This window comes from Phalacrocorax carbo, chromosome 6, assembly GCF_963921805.1.
Source record: "Phalacrocorax carbo chromosome 6, bPhaCar2.1, whole genome shotgun sequence".
Taxonomy (NCBI): Eukaryota; Metazoa; Chordata; class Aves; order Suliformes; family Phalacrocoracidae; genus Phalacrocorax; species Phalacrocorax carbo.
The window spans coordinates 9,216,037-9,238,171 of NC_087518.1; the positions used below are offsets into that span (position 1 = coordinate 9,216,037).

Here is a 22,135-nt window from a genome sequence, read left to right on the forward strand (position 1 = left end):
AATCCTCTGCAGTCAGATCTTTCCTTGACATGCTTTTTGACACCTGTAGCATCACTGGAAAACATCTGCAAAATCAAGATAGTGCAGAAAGTGTGAGGCTCATTATCATACTGCAAAAACAGCTCTCCTCCACAGCAGCATCCTTGATTTCTAAATTTAGTGTGTGAGTTATTTTGGGTAGTGTGTGATTAACCTCAATTACTGTAGCTTGGATGGAATTCAAATAGTGCCCCCTCTTTCAGAGTTGCAAAGAAATGGAAATCTGGGACTGTACATTTCCTACCCTTAATGAAGGAGCTCTGAAAGACGCTTGCACATTGGTGGAGGTCAGCTGTGTGATGAATTTGTTCACAGAGAAATTAATGGGGCAGCTGATGCCAAAAGGCGTTGGTGGTCCATGGCTCTGTACTGGTTTTGGGATCAGGAATGCAAAGATGAAGGCAGCAGGTATGAATGAAACCTGGGTGGCCACAGCAGAGATCGCTGAAGCTTCAGTGGATTTGGATCACAGTCAGGACACTTTGTAGTTTTTCTGCTTGAATTAAATCAGTAATGGAGGCTTTCAAAAACTAATCACCGATTACTTTCCCTCAATCTCAGCCGTAATGGATGTCGGCTCTCTGGAAAGTCATTGGCGGTGAAGCAATACGCAAATACACACCTGCACATGTGCAGATCTACACGAGCGTGTGGAAGAGAGGGGAGATGCAGGATGAACAGGCAGGTGGCTGAGAAGATGCCACGGAAAGCAGCAGGTCTGGGGGAAAGCGGCATATGTCAGCCCATCCAGGGAGCACTAAGGACAAGCTCGTCGTTCGTCAGGCTGAGAACCAGAAGTTTGGTCATCGCTGTAGCTGTAACTTTCTAGACTGCACTGCACCAGCTGAGCCTTTCTTCTGTCAAGCAGTTTGTCTCCAGAGGAAGATATAACCCAGGGAGGTGTTTAGTGCAACCCCAAGCCAACGAATAAAGCTTATTTATGTGTAGCAGTCAGTGGGAGACCTGACCAACGGCGGCTTGCTGGCAGCTAGACGGGGCCGATACTTTGCAAACGAAGCATTTGGATGCAGGACCCAGCTCTCCCGACTGAAGTCACGTTTGCACAAGGAGGTGAACCAAAACTGAGAGTTTTTGCACCAGGATGAGTTTGGTTTTGTGCCTTGTGGGTGGAGCGGTGCCTTGACCACCCCGCTACCGCACGTTTCTAGCCTTGTGCCATGGCCAAGATGACCCTGAAGGAGTCTAAAGAGTGGTCAGAGTCTGGAAAGCAGCCCTAAAATTGCCACCTTGTTACAGCAGCTATTGACTTCTTTGGGGGCTAGTTTGACTTTGGGTGGTTTTGTTATTTATGTCCATGTATTCTCACTAAAAATAACAGATCTGCCCCAAGTCCTACCAATGGGAAACTGCTTGCAGCAGTCACCGTGCTTCTTCCACATGTGCTGTAATTGCTTGCTTAACTGGCAGAAACATTTTACCCTCAGAAGACATTTCAGGGCCAGGCAGACGTCGAACATTGAACCACAGGGCTCTGGGCAGTGTGTTGCAAAAAGGAAAAAAAGAAGAAAAAAGACCTCTGCTGAAGGCAGCAGGAAAACTGCACGAATCAGGTGGTAGCACAGGGATGCAGCAGTATGGGGGAAAGAAAATAAGAAAATAAGCAAATGCTATTGTTGTGCATTTCTGCTGAGCCTTCTGTCTTTTTCTGGGTGGCAAGCAGAGGTAGAGGGTGTTTGGCTTGGTGATCTGGAGCTGCTCCCAACACAGAGGGGCTGTGGCTTCCCAAGCACCAGCAAAGTGATAGCCTCTGGAGGGCACCCTGCTTTTCACAGATTCAGATAGTCACCAACAAGGCTTGCTGCCAGGCTACCTCACAGGGCAGAGTGAGGGTAAGACCTTGGGGCGAGGATGCTCAGCCCCAGGAGGCAGCTGGGCAGGCATCAAAACAGGGTCTGCACAGTCCTCTGGTCGTGTTCATCGTGGGACCTGGTAAGCATTGTGTGCGTCGTTTGTGGGGGGCTCTGTCCCAGAGCGGGGCCTGTCACCACTCTCTCTGTGCTATACTTAATTGATGACATAATACAGATGGTCAGCCTGGAGAACCTGTAAAGGTGTTGCGTTGGTTAATTTTTCACCTTGATCTGCTTTTTGTTTTTATACAGCTGGACAACCCAGATGAGCAAGCCGCACAGATCAGACGCGAGTTAGATGGACGTCTTCAAATGGCAGAGCAAATTGCCAAGGTAAAAAAAAAGTCTTCTGTCTTAACAAGCTCTTCATATAGAAGCACATAAGTAGTTTGATGCAGCACCCAGGTCCTGTCCTTCCCTCACAGGTTTCTTCTCCCAGTAATCACTAGTTAAAAACATGCACATTTCTAACAACAAAAAAGCAACAAGTACAGATGAAGCTGTTTGATGTGCGTTTCTTGGAATATCCTGGTGAGCTGGGACAGTTTAGGTTCTTGCAAAATCCCTTACGAGCAGAGGTGAAGAAATTGTCCTGAAGTGCTCCAGCTAGATCTGCAAGTGCACATCTAAGCCCTCTTTGTTGAACTTATTTGCTGGGCAATAAGGTGGCTGAGGGCGTGTAAAAAGGAGCCAGGGATTGCCCTAAAGGTGTTTGTGCCATTCACTGGGCTGCTGCGGGCCACAGTTCCCTGCTTGTAGGCAGGTGCTGCCTCAGTAAAAGTACTTCAGATGTGCTGTCCCAAAATGTTCATGTGTTGCATGAGAGCAGTCGGGCTAGTGTTGCGCCGTGTGGACATCACTGCTATCTGTAGCAGCAGACACGGGACATCAAAACAGTTTTTGTAACCAAGCACTCAGCTAAACTCCCCAGAGACCCTTCTGTAAAGAGGCACCTCCTGAGGAGCAAATCACACCCCCACACAGTGCAGATTTACATGGCCACTGATGGTCTGTAGATGGAGAGAAACCCTGGATCCTGTTGACATCAGTATGGCTGAGATTTTATCCTTGCCTCTAATCAGATGCTCTGAGTCACAGATAAAGCCCCAATGGTGGTGAAGTCATTGGGAATGATCTATCTGTCTGTTCTTGATAATCAAGAATCCATTACAAGAAGGAAAATAAAAAGGTCTAATCAGGGAGATGTAGCTCAGGCTAGGGGCCTGCCTTTCAGCAGAAGTCCTCCTGGCACTGAGCTGTGCCAAATGGTGGGGTTTTATGAGAAAAGTAATATCAGAGCTGTGTGTGACCACACTGAGATCCCTGGGTGTAAAAAGCAGAGCCTGTTCATTTATGGTCAGGCCTTAGCAAGGACGCTGGTAGTGCCTGCGCAGTTACTCCTCACTAATGCTTCCGTTAAACTGCTGTTGCGTCTTTGGGAGGTAGGTTCGGTTTCTCCCCAGTTCACTGATAAAAATAGTAAGGTAGCCAAGGACCACGTGGCCAAACAATGGCGCAGCAAAGCAGCAAACCGACTGCAGGTCCTTTGTTCAGCATTTGGCCCTTTGCCATTTTATTGTTAAGAAAACCTGTAGTATTTTTTATTTGCAGCAAAATGTAAGCCCCTGCGCGGAGCGCCACTTCTCCAGTCCTGAGACGGGTAGCCAGGCACTGGGTGCCAGAGTGAGATTGCCAGGTTTCATTGTTTCATTTTCTCTTACGGCACGTGGGACAACAATACGCACGGTTCAGTAGCAGCCAGTGGAAGCTGCAGGTTCATTAATTATTTTTTGCAAACGAGAATTTGCCATTTCCATTCCTCCCCCAAGGACGCTGAAAACAAACCATGCCATTGCTGGCCCTGCGAGAGACAGTCAGGGGAAAGTCCTCAACATAACCTGACGTTTCCCTGTGCTGGATTCAACCTTCAAAACACAGCTGTGCAGCTTGGGGGGCAGTTTAGAGTAAAAGTGACTTACCTGTGATCCAGTTGGCAGGTATTGATATTTAATCTCCTTCACATTACTGCTGCAGGCCTTCTTTCCAGAATGTCAGATCCCACCAGCACCTGAGAAACCTTGTTCTTTCAGACCCATTAATACCAGCTTTTGGAGGCATCCAAATGACCTTTTGAATCCTTCTCTGTATCCTCCTTTCTGAGCAAGGCTACTTTCCCTCTAGCGTAGGCCAGGTTCACAATTCAGCTCTATGAAAGGATAGCATTTCCAATTTTATCTCCAATTTGCAGCTTTTAATGCAGATTTACTGCAGAGGGAGACTTTCTGTGCTCATGAAACCAGCCCTGAGGTGGCCGTCTTGGAGATTCCGTGCTAAAGGCAAATTAACGCCTCGTTAATGAATTAAGAAATTCACGCTAGGACATTGGCACTTCAGAGGCAACAAAGGCTGTGGAGTCTAACAGGACCTGGGATCACAGTGCTGCAGGAGTGGTGGCTCTGCAAGCCCTCGTCTGACCTGTCGTGTGACCCCAAACAAGTCACTGTGCACGCCAGCTTTCCTCAGTGGCCAGGTCCTGCATCTGGATACCAGGGCACAGCTCTGGGTCTTTTTACCTCCCCATGGGCCCCAGGGAATGCAGCTCAGCATATCTCCAGTGCAGCATTAGGCAGAGTCCCTCACTGAGCCATTAAAGCACATAAGCCCAGCCTTGGAGCCAGCCAGCTTGAGGATCGCGTTCAAAGTCAAGCAGATGTTTTAAAGGTGAATCTGGACAGGATTTCACCCTGTGTCTTGTACTTTTCCAGCAGCTAAATGTGAGCAGCATTTCAGCTGAGAGCTTAGCAGTGCCAAGGCAGAGGTATACTTTACTCAGCAGTAGCAAGTGCTCTGCTGTCCTGTGGTGCCTTTCACTGCACCTAGTCACCTGGCCTCGAGGACAAGGAGGAGCATGTGTAGGGGCAACTAAATGAGACCTTGGGATGACATCAGAGTAGTATGTCCATCTGGGGCTGGACCCTCTCTGCTTCAGCCTGCTGGACTGGTCGTTCCTTGCAGCCTCTTAACTCTGCTTCCTTCCACACTTGTCCCCATTTCTGGTCCTCTCCCTGCTCCAAGTGCACGTGGAGGTGGCCAGCGTCCTTTCTTGCTGTTGTCTGCATCCCTTGATTGTGTCTTCCCCCAGCTCTGTCTGCAGTCTGATGGGTAACCTGGGACCACACCTGCATCTCTGCGTTTCCGTCATCAGACCCAGTCCCAGTCAAATTGTTACGCATCATTTCAAACTACCTGGTTTTAGCTTTAGTATGAGAAGTTGCTGCTGGCGCACAGTGAAATGTCTAAGTCCTTGCTGCACTTCTGAAGAGGTTTGTGGGGGCAGTGCCAAAATTGCAGTCCCTGGAGAGATGGATAGCAGCAGGGTGAAAAAGCAATAACGTTTGAACATCATTGCTTCAGCAGTAGTTCTCAAAATCTACAAAACAGTTGTGCTTTTTTTTTCCTAGGGGTGGCTTGCAACTTATATAATGCATAGACAATAAACCAGACTGATTAGGTAGTTTATCTTACGCCAGGTCTAATTTACATGAGGGAATTGCTTCTCAAGATTGAGACTGGAAACAGAAGACTATATTTTAACAGCTTGGTGCGAGTGCTGCTGTGAGCTTGTAATGGGTAAGCTGTTGAGGACTGATGCAAAAACTAGTGCAGTGGAGTACTTTTTCAGCAGCCTGATGACAGTCTTCTAGAAGAAACATGACCTTGTTTTCTTTCCTAGCATACATTTTATGAACTGCTTTTTACAATATTATGAATTGCCACTAAGATACTTTGCACATCAGCCTTGAGTTCCCTGGCTGCAGACGCTGCCTCGCTGTCGCACGCCTTGTGCAGCCTCTGGTAACCCACTGAGGGACATTCAAATCCTGAGCAGATTCGGGGCATGGGTAGAGTTGTCAGATGACGTAGAGCTCAGACTAGTGATCCTAACGGAGCTGGAGCACGGGGAGCAGTTCAAAGATGAGAACACACTTAAGGGCACATCACATTTTGCTCTCGTTGTCAGCTTTGGTTTTAATGTTTAAGTGTCCTGTTTACAACAAGCAGCATTGGAGGGTCTCACAGTGAAAGGTTATCTTGTTGGAGGGAGGCACGGGCCCTGGCAAGTTGTGGAAAGGATGTTTTACTCCTTCTTCCAGTTGGGACCACACTTTTCTGCCCACACATTGCTGATTTTCCCTCCTTGGGTTCCTTTCACACCTAGAAAACTAATGGACCAACTCTTCAGAACTGTTTTTAAAAGAGCTGGCACATTTGGGAGGCTGGAAAACGAGTCCCTAATTGTCAGCATCCTTTGAATCATTAGTAAGTTGCTGTCAATCACAAAGTTCAGCTGAGGTCTGGCCTGGAGTGTTGTAATTGTGAATACATATATATGAAGAAGGCCATTTGCAGATAGAAAAATGAATGAAATAAAAGTGCATGCAAGAAACAGTAAAGTTGGATAAGTACCAAGTGGTAATTCTATGGGAAGCTAACAGTAATGTTTCTACATTACACAGGGGGAAGCTGTAATTTGTCATCTGGTTTGTGGGAGTTCCCTGCTCACAAACCTCCCTGCAGATGCTCCTGGGGGTTCTCCCAATGCAACAAGTGGTTGCTGATTGTCACCGCAATTCATTCTGTTGTTTTTGTTTCCAAATCCAAGGAGCGCAAGTTTCCAAAGTTTGTGTCCAAAGAAATGGAAAACATGTACATTGAGGAGCTGAAGTCGTCTGTCAATCTCCTGATGGCAAACTTAGAGAGCATGCCTGTGTCTAAAGGAGGCTCCGAGTTCAAGCTGCAGAAGCTGAAACGCAGTCACAACACCTCAATAATTGACATGGGAGAAGAAAACGAGAACCAGCTTTCCAAGTCAGACGTCGTGTTGTCGTTCTCCCTGGAGGTGAGCTTCATGCACATGACAGTGTGCAGAGATTGTGGGAATAAAAATCAGAGCAGCCAACTTCTGCTCAGTTCAGACTTGTTAGGCAGAGATAGTTCAGTGGAAATCGCTTTCTGATCTCCATGAGGAACGGCTCATCTCTGAGTTACCAGAAGCTTTGCCTGTGGTCAAACACCATGTCCTTTCTGGTGTCTCCCCATCTTGTTGCAACAAACTGTGTGAGATAAACCGTCTGGCATTTCCTACTGATGTATATCAAATGGCTCAGAAATGCACATCATTAACTGACCTCTTCATGCGGCTTGTTACTGAGTGTGCCCCAGTAACCCTGAGCCTGAATTGTCCCCAAAACCAGTACAATAATGCAACGCCATAAATGTCAATTGTTTAATTATTGCCAGGTAAGGGTGTCACTGTATTTCCCTGCAAGCCTTGCTGCCTCTTTGAAGAATTGTTAAAAATTACTGGGGTTTGAATGCACCCAACAGATTGGCTTGCACTTTGTGTGGAAATGCTGTGCTTTGCTGGCTCACTCTTTGCTTTGTGTTGAGCACTGACTTCCTGCTCAGTGCTTTGTCAAGCACTTTGCCTGTATAGGCCAGGGGAAGGCAGGGTGCTGCAGGGACCTGCCGTTACCTCGGTCCTGGAAGCAGCGTTGCTGCAGTAGCTGTTTTCAGCCAACTTAATTGTTCTGCGCAAACATATTTGTGGTCTAGGCAAGACATTTACTCCAGGGAGTCATCAGCACACCCATACAGAATTGTTGTCTGTCAATGAGTGGGTTTATGTTACATTGTCAAAACAACTACCAGGATGGGGTCCAAAACGTAGGATGCAGAAAAATCAGAAAATCCTATTTTTGTGTAGTTTCCTGTTTATTTTTCTTCCTGAGGGGTCTCTTGTTATATATATCATGCCAATGCAAAACTTAAGGATACTGATTGTCCAGTCTCAGAGTTTAGCTCATTAGATGTCTGAAACCATCTTTATAATATTCAGTTCAGTCTTATTTAAAAATAGGGCTATGAACCCAGAGACAGCGCCTTCAACAGAAGCATCAAATAAAGCCTGACTTCTAAACGTTCCCATATGGGGGAGCAGGAAACTATCACAAAGCAGTAGACCTCTCTGTTGGAAAAGCCTGTGCAGCGTGTATAGCCATGCATAAAGAGACTCACCCTTACAACGGGATGTCTCAAGCACTTTGCTCCAGCTGAACCCCATCCCGTGGGAAGCAGAAGCTCAGTGAAGCGTTGACTTCAGGAGCTGGCTGGTCTGTGCATGGCTCTGTGTGTGAAACCCTTGCTGCAAGAGAGCTTTTGCTGAAAATGTGCACTCATCAGGGGGTCTGTGGAGCTCTGAGCGCCAGGGAAAGGATCCTCAGTGCAAGGATAGATCAGAAGACCTGAGGAGAGGAATGTTAAACCTCTGTGTATATACTTCACAGGTAGCTGTAATAAAACAAAAACAGAACTCCCACAGTGTGTCTTGTAGAAATGTTTAAGGTGTGTTTAACAGGATTAATCACCTTTTTTTTTAAAAAAAAAAAAAAAAAAGGATAAATTCCTGCAACAAACTTAGATGGTGATTTCTTAATAAGGAAGATGAGAAAGGCTTTTTACCAGGGCCTGTAGTGACAGGGCAAGGGGCAACAGTTTCAGACTGAAAGAGAGTAGATTAGATTGAATGTAAGGAAGAAAATGTTTACAGTGAGGGTGAGTGGTGGATGCCTCATCCCTGGAATTGTTCAAGGTCAGGTTGGATGGCGCTCTAGGCAACCTGATCTAGTGAAAGATGTCCCTGCCTATGGCAGGGGTGTTGGACTAATATTCTTCAAAGGTCAAACACAAACCACTCTATGATTAATCTTTAAAATAGGCTTTTGGCACAAGCTGAGTAGATGTGTGCTTTTTTTCCTGGATTTCACATATTAAGGCACTTTTAGGTGGGGCAGGACCATGTCTGTGAGGCCCATCTCCTGAAGCTTGGTACAGCTCTGGGCAGCCAAGGGATTCAACTAGCCTATGTGCAGCCTATGTCCCAGTCTCCGTACAGACCTCGCTGGCTGCCACGGTCCCTGCTGAGCCTGGGCAATGCCATTGTCCCTGCCCACCTGCCACCATGAACATCCAGCAGCATGTGGAGGACCCCAGCACTGGCTGACCCCACAGGTTCAGCAGCCAGAGTGAGATCTGAAGAAGGCTGATCCTCTTACACTCCTTTTTCTTCGCCCTGCAGGTTGTCATCATGGAGGTGCAGGGTCTGAAGTCACTGGCCCCCAACCGCATTGTGTACTGCACCATGGAAGTCGAAGGTGGGGAGAAACTGCAGACTGACCAGGCTGAAGCCTCAAAGCCAACGTAAGTCTTGCTTGGCCTTTTGCTCTCTCCACCATGCCCCATCTCTGCCCCATCTCTGCGCTGCTAAGCCTCTGCGGATAGCTCTGGCTCCTGCATGGACAGGCCAGAGGGGATTCTGAGAAGAAGAGGAGAAACGTGGCCTTCGCATATGCAGAGTGTCGTCCTGCAACTAAGAATGGCACATAAGCCCTGACTGAGAAAAAAAAGTGTTAATAACAGGCTTATGTCTCTTGTAGCCATAGAAGCATAAATTTGTGCCTATACGTAAGTACTTTGCTAAATAGGGATGGAGTTAAGCATGTGCTTAGATAAATACTTGTCTGAGTGTCCATCTGAACTGGTGCCATCAGATGTAGGTACGTAAGCTTGTCCTCACTGTCAGGGTTTCAGCGGTCCTATGAGAAAGGGAAACAGCTGGCATGGACATGGTCCAGCAGCCACAGACAGAGGCAGAAGAGAAGAGCAGGAGAAAGCTTCAAGTCACCCAGTTAAAACTTTACCTGAGGCCACTCTGCCCTGGTCCAGTTCACGGGCAGAGATTTGTTCTGCCGTCTTTGACCTGGTCCCCAGATCCCCAGCCTTGGCCCCATACTTGGCTTTTTTGTTTTCCCAGATGTTGTTACATGCCTGTTAATATTGATTGATCTTTGTTAATTTGGAAGGAGAAAAAGGTGAATGGCTTATTTCCTTTCCAATCTGTTGGATTAGTTAACTTGAAATACTATCCATATGGATTTGAGGCAGTTTTCCACTGTGGAGATTTCACACTTAAATGAAATTCTCAGTGGGGAATTCCCTCACAGTAGGGAATTGCCAAGGTGATACGAAGCCTCCTCCGGCGGTGGGCAGCAGTGCAGGAGGGGATGCTGTTGGGATATTCCCTCTCTGTTCCCACATCCCATTCCCTGCAAGTGACCGGTCCCCAGTGGCGCTTCATCAGGTGCTTCCCAAGCTTGTGGAAGGAAAGCCAAGAACACCCAGCGTGTTACATGTGAGTGCACAAGCACTGCAGGCAAATGGTTCAAGGCTGGCTGATGCAGGCAGGAGGAGAGCAGAGCCGAAGGCAGGCTGCCTTCCCTGGGTGGTTGTTCTCCCACAGAGGCACAGAAACTGCTGATGCCTTACACCCTGCGCTGTACTGGAAGAGCAGGAATCTGCAGTAAGCGGTTTAAAAACAATATTCCCAATCAGGGAAAGTGCTGCAGCCTGGCTTACTTTTCAAAACACTTTGAAATCTGCTTCAGAGAAGGAAGTAGGAGAGCGGTGCTTGGAAGAAAATTTCCATAAGAACCTGCAGTTGTAGTTATTTTAAGTATTTTTGTTGCTTCAGTGGAGAAAGTTGGGCTCTATTTAGGGGAAATTACTACTACCCATACTGAAAAGCACACTTCTGCTGGGTTACATGTGCTTGTTTAGCTTGGTCTCTTCATCCGACTTTTGCTCAAAGGGTCCGACCTTCCTTACACAAGCCTTCTTGCTGTCAGCCATAGGACTGTTTATACAAGTGTTGTTTTGAAAATAAGGGCTGCAAGAGTGAGCTCTTTAATTGAGTGGGTCTTTTTATCATAATGAAACGTACAGTGTCTGGGCATGAAGCCATCAGCCCTCAGGAAAATGCAGCCAATGCTGAATGCTGCGGCATGATACAAGTTATGCAAGTCCATCACACTCATCCTCTTTCTGCACTGGCTTTCTGTAGAGGTGCGAGTCGGGCTTGAAGTCTCCTGGTTTGCTCCATCACTTGGGCTGATTCCTTTGGAAAAGCCTTTGGAGGGGAGTAGGTTTGACAGTTGGATTGCTTGAGTGTCCTAAGACGTTTTACTTCCAAAACCAAAGACCATCCAAGCCAAGGCTCCAGAATTACCTTCCACGGAAGCCAGAGGTCATCACAGAAAGCTCATCCTTTTTCCTTTGCTGCATTAGAAGTGCTTCTTTCACCTTATTTCCCCTCCCAGACACAATAGCCCAGGCAGGGAAAACCAAAGCCCTGTGAAAGCAATTTACCGCACTCATATTCTACTCTTCAGAAGAGAAGGAGAGAACGAACCAGATGTGACATGTTTGTATGTTGCTCAGTACAACACCTGAAGGCCCTCAGGTACTTCGATAATGAGGGCAGTGATAGAAATAGCGCAGAGAAGTCTTTGGTGTACTTTTGAGCTATGCTGCCTTGCAGACAAATACCCGTGGTCAGCCAAAACAGCCCTCTGGAGTGTCTCTTTAGATGCTGACATCACTCTCACCGAGGTCATTCACACCGCATTTGCTTGTGTACTTTTTATCATGAGCAAAATGCTTACTGATAAAGGCACTAGATCAGCAGAAGCATGCGGGACCGCTCTCCAGGGGAGCTTGCTCCCCAGGCATCCCAGGTTTTGTATGCTTTGGCAGGGGATGCTGCCTGGCCTAGGGATGAGGAGCACGCTGTGGGGATTTTGAGCCTCAGCACTATGACAGTGTAAATACTGAAGCAGGTTACCCCTGTATATCCCAAAACTTTCCTATCTCAGAGGCTCAAAAACTAGAAATGCGGGTTAAGTGCCTGTACACAGAAAATGGGGTGAATGCAGTTCTAGAAACAAGCAGTATTTTCTCAGATTAAACTGTAACTCTTCAAACTGCCTGAAATTCAGTTTTGCCATTGTCTGGAGGCTCTTCAGGCTACAAAAGGCTAAATTTCTCCTACATACCAAGGGAAAAAAATACATTTGAACAATAAGATTCACTGGAAGACTTCCCTTTTTTACGACAGCCCTGTGTCCTGGAGAGGTGGAAAGGAGAGGGTCACAGGGCCACGTGACCTTGTAGGACATCTTTTTACCTAAAAATGACTCATGGAGTTGTTCACTGTATTCTCACGTGTCCTTGAAATGCCAGCTCTCAGCCCAGGCTGCAGCACACTGGTGGCCATGGCTGCTCTTCAGCTCGATGCCGTGCCAGGGGTGCTAACCTGGGGTCCACACCCCTAACAGAAAAAGGCAATTTCCCAGCCAAGGAAGGATTTCCAAAGGCACTGGTCTAGGGATGCGAGAGATTAACCTTTTGTCTTCCCTGCTATAAAATCAGCAGTTTTTGCCAGTCAGATGTTTGGAAGCATCACAGTGACTTTGGAGCTTGCATCCTGTTTGTAGATCTTGAAAGAGGCAGGATGGAAGCAAGGTTAGCAGCCACCCATACCAAGCAATCAGATGAGTTGCATGTGAGGAGTGTGGCTCTCGGCATGGCAGTAAATACTGGTCTTCTATTTCTTCTCAGTCTCCATGTTGGATTCCTGACATTTTAAGCCCAATCCCTTCATGTAAGGATTATCTGCCTCAGCGCGGGTACAGAGGACGGCACAGTGCTAAAGAAAGCCAGACCTGAAATAGCAAGGATTATTTCAGATCAGGCTTGCAGTGTATTATTATTAGTGCCTTTAATAAGTTGTGTAAGAAAAAGCCTTTGTATTATGCCCTAACCCACAGATGCCTCTACAAAATATCCCAAATCCGAATGCAAGCAGGATTTTACTGCTTTTCATGCTGGAATTGTATTCTTGCAGATCTTTGGGGGTTTTATACTGCTCCTCTTCCCTGCACGTTGTCCTGATCCCTGCTCTCTGCAAAGCACAGGGCGTGAGGCGGCTCTGCACATCTCCAGCATTTCCCTTCCAGGAGCTGCGTTAGTAATGCTGCTGTTTGCATGGCCTGAGAACAAGGTTGCTGGGGGGTCTGGGAATAGCACAAAGGGTCCAGCCACAGCACCCCTGTCCTACAGTCTCTAAAGAGGCTGCCGGATATATTTAAAGTGACGTGTGCTTGTAGCAGTGCTTATGGGCTGTACCAGTGATTCATCTTCTTATCATATTGCCTTTTTCTGACATGAGCAGAACACAAGAAAACAAAGAGACCGAAGCAACAGCAAGATCCTATGTGCCTTGTAAATAAATGCTGTAAATTTACCTGGTTGTATTTCAGTGTGCAGATAAGTGTCATTCCCCTCTGGCTCACAGTAGTGAGAATCATGTGCATTGAACTCAGCCAAACCATTTGGGTTAAAAGCAGTAAATAGCTAGTTGGGAGTGAATGTGGCCAGCCTGTCTGGGCATTTTGGCATGCCCAAGAAGGGACAGAGGTGCAGGCTGCTCCTCTGACTCTGGACATGCCTTAATTTGGAGGTTAAATAATGCCCCTGCAGAGCAGCCTCTCTAGGACTAGTGCAAGGGTCGGTGCAGTGGCTTAGAGTATGAGAAGTGAGGATGGAGCTTACTGTTTTTGAAGGAGAAAAGATCACGCTTTATTGCCTGTTTTGTTTTTTTCCCTGCAGTTTTCTTAAGCGTGTACTATAGGGCAGTGCTGGAGAGCGGACACTCAACTGGTCTCATCCAACTCCATGTCACTTCTTATGTTGTTTGTCATGACCAAGAGCTTGGACCTCATGCTCCCTCTAGAAATTCACTCTTGATAAAGTAATGTCTTTGGTAAACTTTTAAACCTCTCCATCTCCGTTCCCTTAGCCACCAGGCTAGGAGACAGGGTGCCCTGTTTTATCTTTGTGCTTGCTCCTGATGCTGCTCCCTGATTTATTTGCTTTCAAGGTGCTCTGACAGCTCAGCTGCTTATCTCTGCTGTGACAGGCTGCCCTTGTTTGGTTCCCTGCACCAAACCCTCCAAGCTTATCACTCGACTAGGGTCTCCATTTCAAATTGGTGTGCTTCATCCAGCGGAGCCCTCTGCCTGACCATGAAGAGGGACAGGAATACCACAGCATCCTTCCTCAGCACCATCTAGTGACTGTGTCCTGCTGGGAGATGGGCACTGAGCAGCAAATGGAGGAGCCCTGCAGGAAGGGAGGCTGGCAAGCAGGGATGCCCTCTCTCTCTTTGCAGAAGGGGAAAATCTGGTCTTTTCATTCGGGAATCCCCTGCCTCAGGCCCTGGAGTTTGAAGTGATGCTCAGTGGCTTTGCACAAAGTAGGAGCATGATAAGAGCATTTTGTTGCACTCAGTGTTTTGCTGTCCTGGTTAGTTGGGACACGTGAACACTTCCCCATGGTAAAAAGAGAAAGGTCCTTTCAAGATGTATAAATTACAAATAAATATTCTGTATGCTGTGGAACAAATTTGACTCCACTAAACTAAAGGGGTTTATACTGATGCGAGTGAGAGCAGAGTTTAGCCTATAGTTCATGTTGTGTATCCCTCAGTACAGCTGTTGGTGCCGTGCCTGGTAGGTCTCTTCCAGACATGTGTGGATCTGAGGTCCAGGAGGCTGGCCACCGCTCTTAGCATCGCTGTCCTGGCTGCTGTGACAGCCCTGCAGGCTCTGCAGACAGGCAGGAGAATCAGCCGCCATAGAGTTCCCATGGGTTCCCATGAGTTCAGCTGGGTGCTCTGAACCCATGCTACGCTCGGAGCTGCCGCTGTGTTGCAGAGGTATCACACCACGACAAAGCTCAGGCAGAAGACCTGTGTGGCTACATGGTTTTAATCAGTCATTCATATTTAGGTTTGCATTCCCACCTAAGCCCTGTGTATGCAAAATTCATGATGCTGGGTAAAAAAGAAAGCAAAAGGGAATTTTAGGAGATAGCGGCTTTTTTTTTCTTTCTTTTTTTTTTTTTTCCTCCCCCCTCTTCTAATTGGCTTCAGTCAGCATTAAGTATAAGCTGTCTTAATTACCCAGACTGATTGGCGTGCCTTTCCAGTTGCATGATTTCATTTCAGAGTTGTGCAGATGTTTACAGCTCTTTTTCCTTAGGAAACCTCCAGGAGCCTTATGAATGTGTCAAAGTAGGTGACTGAGCCCCAGGTACAGCTGTCATCAGACACCGTCACTTCTGAGATGCAGCCCTCGTCTCTGGGGTGAGGGTCTGAGCAGAGGGTCAGTCTGTTCCGAGGCATCTGTTGTGGAAATGTCTTCCAGGAGAGACCTTTGGCTTTGCTTTCTGCGAGCACAGTGCAGATGCTCTGAGCCCATGATGCTGCCAGGCTAAGAGGTGACAAGGACAGGGGCAGGAACTTCAGGGGAGTTGCTTTTAGCCCCCCCTGTCTAGGGCTGAAGGGTACAAAGTGGTGTCCAAATCCCCTACACAGGATTTCTTCACTTACAGCTATTTAACATGCCCAGGAGCCAGTTTTCCGACGAGACTGTGCACGGCTTTGCACCTGAAGGGTTCTGCTGTAAGTTCAGTTTGACCTGCTCTTCAAATCCCCTTTTATGTGTGATAGTATTTGCATAATGCTCCTGAGATTTATGCTATGACATCCCATTTTTGAAAGTGGAGTCTGTGGACAAGTCATTAAGCACAGCAAAAAAGGCACTAAAAAGTTATTACCCAGGTGCAAGCATGTGATCTATTATGGGAAGTCTTCATGCAAGTAGTTTAGTGGCCTTTTTAATTAGAAATTCAGAACCACTTCTGATGCTTCCTTGTAGCTGCTGTGCAGGAATGGTTCTACAAAAAAATCTGCTTTAGATGAAGCAGCTGAGTTTTTCCCCACAGTCAAGGCAAGGCCCCATAGGTGTTTCCCTACCGTGAGTATCAGATGGCCGCACTGCCGTGGTGCAGCCGCTGGACAGCAGTGAGATAGTCTGCTGGGACTGCAGATGGTGATCCCAGGTATGGTCCTACTCCCAAAGGTCTCGGGTGCGGTCCCTCCTCTCTTCGGCTCGCTGAATGTTACACTAGAAACTGTGTTGAAGAATTATAGACTTACCTCATGTAGCTGAGTTCTCTGGTATCGAGTAAGTGCGAGCTCTGGCTGTTTTCCCTGCCTTTTAGAGCATACATAACATTGCTTTCGCATGGGTTCTCTGATGTCTAGTAAGGGTTGAGCTCATGCACCTTTTGTTTCACAGATGGATGTCTCTCTTTTCTTGCCAGCTGCCTAATTTCTTCAGTGTTCCTATGCATTTGGGAATTATGTATTCCTGTGATAGCACATGCATTCCAATTTAAGTATTGCAGAAGGTGTGATGATGCCCAAGGCAATTTTCTTTGACACCCGTCTGCTTCATCACTCCTATGCATGCAACCTTAAGATGGGATAGTAAAGACCTTTTAAAAGGACATTGAAATGAGATTGAGATTCAGTGATCTGAAATAGTGCTAAATTAAGAGGAGGACTGTGAAACAGAAGTCGTGGAATACATTCAGTCTTGTTTAATGCTCATGGTTGGTGTTTTAAAAGAAAGTAAGCCATGCCTTAGTGCAAGTTTGGCATGTCACTTGCCAAGGGAAGGGTGGAAAGACATGTGAAAAGTGCTCAGTTGTTGGTTTATTTATCAATTGCTGTGTACAGGTAGTGCACATTGTTATTTAATGAGGGGTACTGCAATTGCTGGTTGCAGAGAAGTGTAGGGACACTGCTTTAAAGAACTGGTGCTGTGCCTTCTCTGTCTGGACAGAGACCTGGAAGCAGGAATGGTTTAATGGGAAGGCCAACCTTGACAGTGGTTTCTCAACATTTTAGTTGCCCTTTCTGTGAAATGAAGGTAGGGGTGCCTGTTGCCTTTGTTAATGTGCTAGGTCTCCCAATGAACAGCAGTACTATGTGTGAAACCAGTTAAAGGGAGCTTCGTATTGTTGTCACTACATGGGCAAAGAGGACAAGGCATGCTTGTGGAGAGAGGAGCTTGCAAACATGGCTGGAGTGCAGAGGGACACAGCAACATTTCCTTGAACCCCTTCCAGAGCAAGTCCAAGATGTTTCAGATTGACAAAGTCCATGAAGGGCAGGACACAGCACACAGGAGTGTGTTGCCCGCCTCACCAGTCTTTCACACCTTTGCCAAAAGGCCTTCTAGGCAAATAAAGGTGAGAGCATCTGCAGCAACTCCCACTCCATGGCTTACAGGAGGTGAAAAGGGGGATCCCAGCACCTGGACACAGCCACTGCAGCTGCGGGGTCCCTCAGGATGTGGGAAGAGGGCTCACCAGCCCCTGATGGTTGCTGAAGGAAGGGTGAAGACCTGCAAGTCAGGGGTTGCTGAGCAACTGCGATCTAGGCCCTGCGATCATTGTCAGGCCAGAGATGCAAAATGCATGCCTAGGGATGGATGTCCCATGGAGAAAACAGGACACGGTGTTACCATATCTGCTCTAGCTCTTCTCAGTGGCTGTGTGTCCCTGGGCCAGTGGCTGGCCCAGTCCTTACTTTGGGTTTCCCATCCATGAAACTAGGGCAATGCTTCTATTTCACAGCAGAGAAAATGCTCGTGACTGAGATTGCTGAGTGGACATCATCTGTTGGAAGTGCCCACTCATCCCCACTGGCTCAGGAGATGCCAGGATGACTTTGCTTCTAGCCATCAGACATTAGGCAAGTCAAACCCCATCCCAAGTACTTGGCTGGCTCTGGGCTTCCTGTCCTGGGTCCTGGCTTAGAAGAATATAGAACAGCAAAAACGTGAGTGGTGGCACAACAAGAGATGGTCTCACACCTCTTGTTCCTCTCTTTAGCTGATTTTGGAGGGGTACCTTGTGCCATTTTCTGCTTTGTTTACATTTAGGAAATATTTCACTGCTCTCCTCTACTGAATTTTATAAAGGAGGGTCTAGACTATGTTGTCACAAAACCAGTAACCTGTATTTTCAGGCAGAGGATTGCTGCCTCCTTTTCCATGGTCTGTGCTTGTGAGACACTGACTTTCTGTAAAGCTGGCAGTGCATGGCCTTAGTAACTCTAAATCATAACCAGCCCTTAACTAGCCGCAGTCCTTTGCAGTTGTGTTTTCTTCCAGGGTGATAAGATTTGATAGAAGTGATTAACCACATCTGAATTTAATTATTCTGTGAAATGAGCAGCTCTGTGGCTGGTTCAGTGGAGCATCTTTGGCCAAAGGAAGCTTTGATTAGCACATGCGTGGCATTGCAGTCACCTTATACAAGAAGTAGTAACAACCACAGATAGTAAATGCACACAGACCCATTTCATGAATGAAACTCATACTGTATCCCAAGCTGATATACTGATAAAGCACACAGAGTAGGCAGCCCTTGTAAAAGCAATTTTTCTTTCATTTCAGACCTCCTAGTAAAAGGTTGCTGGGCTTACATTTCCATGTCCTCCTGCTGAGCTTTTCTCCTCTAATTGTAATATCATACTATTAAGTGAGAGCACAGGGCATTTGAAAAGCAGTCATCATTTAAATCATGCTAAGTTAATCACGCTACTTATTTTCCCTATTAATACCCCGAGGATTGTGGTGAATAGCATTGCCATAAATTCTCGTCCAAACCAGCCGCGGGATTTCTGCAGTAAAGCACAGGCTGGGTTGCAGCAGACTGGGAGGGGTGTGTGGTCCTGGGCACAGGAGGTGAGGCTGGGCCGGGTACAAGCATGGCACAGGGATATCTCTGGGGCAGGAATGCCATCTCGTGGCCGTAAATAGCTATTATGTGATTAAATCTATCTCCCATCCCTTCTTACAACTTCCCCATAACACTCCCCCTGCGTATCAGCTATGCTTGGGAAACACTTCATGTTGAAATCAAGCTCTGCATTTTCTGTATAGCAAAGATCATCCTTTTTTGGGTTCCTAAAGCTGTGCTGTCGGCCTCAGCAGCTCCTCTTGGCTGCAGTGCCCTGGCAGCCGAGTGACATGGTGCTGGCACAGGAACAGGGTCTGCGGGGACTGCTTGTGAGCCACAAGCAGATTAAGAGCAGACCTTCACAGGCTTTGCTTTGCTGCAGTTTCTGTCAGCTTTACCCTATTCCTTTTGCACCTTGCACACTCAGACGCAGATGTGATGCTCTCCTAGACATATTTCTCTCTCAGCCGGCAGCCGTAGTGTTGCTGTAGCCAGTTTGAGGATGTGGGAGTTGCAGCTCCTGGAGAGAGAGATGGTGCCTTTTGTCAGCTGTCTGGTACTGCTGGCTGCATGTTGTTTAGCAAGATGATGTCTGTGTGCATAACACTCATATCAGAGCCATGGGAACAAAAAATGGACAGTCTGTGAAATGCTGGAGCTTGGAAGACATCCTTAGCTGCTGCTAGAAGTCCAGTGGTTAGGGACATGCTGTCTCTGCCCACTTTTTGGATAACACCATAGTGCTTTCTGCAGTGGTGTTTTTGGGTAAATGAACATGGTTTTTATAAGCAAAAGAATTACTAATGGTGGGGGTTTTTTTAGCAGAGGGTATGTTATATGCTTGGCAGGAATTAGGACATCACAGGAAATGATAGATTCACTCAGTGTGAGCCCTTGGGTTGTATCCCATCAGAGAAGATGTCAGTGCTCTGTGCAGACACATGGCCTCACTCCATGTTACGTAGCCCCAGGGGGACGCAGGTACAGCCACAGCTGCCGGCCAGCACCTCCATGCATGCAGGGATGCTGACTTGTCAGTCACCTGCACAGTAGCTGCATCAGTGGAAGCAGGTTTTACCATCGTTATAAAGTCTCTGCAGGAAAGTCTAGGAGGAATCAAATCTGTTTGTGCTGTCACTCCCACTTCAACTCAGCTTCTTCCGAGGGGATGGGACTGAAAGGCTGTTCTGTCAGCGGAAAGGGAGGAGAGGAAACAAATGTGAACAAAAATAGGCCGTGTTGTCAATCTGTGTCTGGTGACTTTGGTTATCCTATTCTGAAGGTGAGTAAACACATCGAACTCTTACCGTGGGAGGAATCCCAGAGGAAGCTCAGCAGCTCTTGGGAAACAAGCCATGGTATGGATGCAAACCGTTCTCAGTACGTTTCCAGAGGCATGGTGGAAAGGTACCTTTCTTAGCACCTGAGTTGAATTTCCAAGCATAAGACATTTTTGCACGAGCAGATACATAGAAGGTTCTCTGCATCTATGTATATCCTTTGAGATTTTCATTTCAGATCTTTTTTGTGCACCTCCAGCAGTCACCTCCAGCACCCCTCTTTAGCAGTGGAAGGACAGGGCCTCTTTTGGGGCAAACTTCATTTCATCTGCTTGCTGCCTCTAAATTGGGATGAGGCAAATTAAGGCTTAACCACACTGACTATTAATTAGATCTCTCCTTATTACAATAGCAGAAGCCCAAAGCAGGTGACGCGGGCATGTGTACATGGTAGTACAGTCCCCTAAATTTGGGGTTTTCCACAGATGTGATCTGTCTCATGTCTTGGCATTCTCTCCTGCTAGCTAAAGATCAAATCCTTTCCTTGAAGCCATAGTTCCATTTGAGGCCCTCTGCAGCGTGTAAAATCCAAACTCAGCCCCACGAAAACCACCAAATGGATTAAATGACTTGCTGTTTTGCCTGCGGATGGCTGCTGCCGGTGGAGGAACCTGTACTTCATCCACACAGTGATATTCCTGCTGAACATTGCAGAGCAGGCAGCGCATGCTTTCTTCTTTGTTTGGTGACTTCACGCTCTATTTTGTTCTGACTATATAATTTTTTCTCTTTCAATAATGATATCTCTTGAGAAGGTGTATCACCCACTGGGTTATGCTTAGAAGAATTCAGCTGACCTCAGTCCAGGTTTGTAGTCCTACTGCAGTAAGTTGCAAACCAGTTTGCAACTGTCCCCAACTGAGCATCCCCAAACTGGCTGTGGTTTATTCCCCCACTGAAACGGAATTGTGCATGGAGCTGCACCCCGTGGGTCTCCACCTATGTGACCCAGCCTGTGGGTTTTCTTGGAGAGCCTAAAAAAAACCTGAATTCTTCTCTTGTTTTTGTTTTTTTTCCAAATCCTAAAGACACAAACCAAAAACCTATTGCCCATTGCCCACGACAGTTGCCAAAAATACATATTTTCCTGAAGGCTTTGGGATGCCCTATTTCTTCTATGACTGCTTTGTGACCCAGCTGGTGCAGGTGTGAGCACCTGCCTCCACCATGTGCCATGGATACGTCCGTGCCGCCGCATCCCCTGCCAGTTCAGTGCCTCACCAACACCACTCCCAAAGAGGAGCTGTCTGCTCTCAGGGCTCAGCGTTATCTCATTTATGTCATTCCTAGAAGTTCACAAATACCCATTTCTGAAAATGAAATGAACGTTTTCATCCTGGTGGAATTAATGCCATCCCTTCATCAGGTTTTGCTGTTGAGCTGAGTCAGTCTGTGTGTGCTGTCAGGCTGTGAACTGCAGCCTTAGACTAGGGGCAAGAGAAGTTCAGAAACATCACCGATAACCATAATCTTGGTCATCGACTTCTGTTCCATGTTTTTGAATGGCTGGTATGTGTAAAGCATTAAAGAATATTTAAAAAGCTTTCCTGCATGCTTCTTCACGTACAATCAGCTGCTAAACACATCTAAAAACTCTTCATTTTCCTCCTTGCTGGTATCTCAAGAAATACATAAAAATGAAACACACCTTAACATCACATTAGAGAAACAGGTGTAGCCAACTCTATCAGCTGTGTGAAGGCAGGTTAGCTGGGTGTCTGGTGGGCTGCTTCTCTAACTTCATTTTGCCCAGTGCTTGAGCTTTAGGCATACATGATTTATGGCCCAAGATTTATGACTGCTCCCTGGAAAGGTCTCTTATGCGAGGGGAGTTGTGGCTGAAGAAAGAAAACCATCATTTGTTAGGCAGGATTTCTGGACAAACTAAATGGAGACTGTACATAGCATTTCGGCGCAGTGGTGAAGTGGGGTTGGAGCTCTCCATCCCCAGAGCGGGATCCAGCTCCAGGAGGCACCGTGGCTGGGCACCACAGTAAGCCAGGGAACCAAGGCTTGTTAAAAGCATCACAGCCAGACAAGGTGAAGCAGTGACACAGCAAAAGGAGTCTTTTCTGGCACGTGTTTCCTCAAAAAATAGGCAGTGTCTATCAGGCTGCTGTCTGTGCCGCCCTCTTGATGGGCTTCCCTCCACTAGCCAGATTGCTTTGGAGACCAAACTACATATACACCAGGATGGACACAGACACACTGGTGTGGGTGCTGGGAGAGAAGAGGTGAGGGATGTGGATGAAGAGCAGTGCATGAAGCACAACCCTTTCCTGCCTGAAGCAGCAGCGCGCGAGGGAGGCAGCTGGTCATTGCATTCTCACC

The 22,135-nt window shown here is 47.1% G+C and overlaps 1 protein-coding gene across 8 annotated transcripts in view; it reads left to right on the forward strand.

Moving 5' to 3' along the window:
- Window positions 1–22,135, forward strand: part of CADPS (calcium dependent secretion activator) — a 225,309-nt gene that overhangs the window by 81,237 nt on the left and 121,937 nt on the right. For all 8 annotated transcript variants that reach the window (XM_064453572.1, XM_064453576.1, XM_064453573.1 and 5 more), the window contains exons 4-6: window positions 2,163–2,243; window positions 6,574–6,810; window positions 9,049–9,170. In XM_064453572.1, the coding sequence (XP_064309642.1) occupies window positions 2,163–2,243; window positions 6,574–6,810; window positions 9,049–9,170 (440 nt within the window). The remainder of the gene's footprint in view (window positions 1–2,162; window positions 2,244–6,573; window positions 6,811–9,048; window positions 9,171–22,135) is intronic.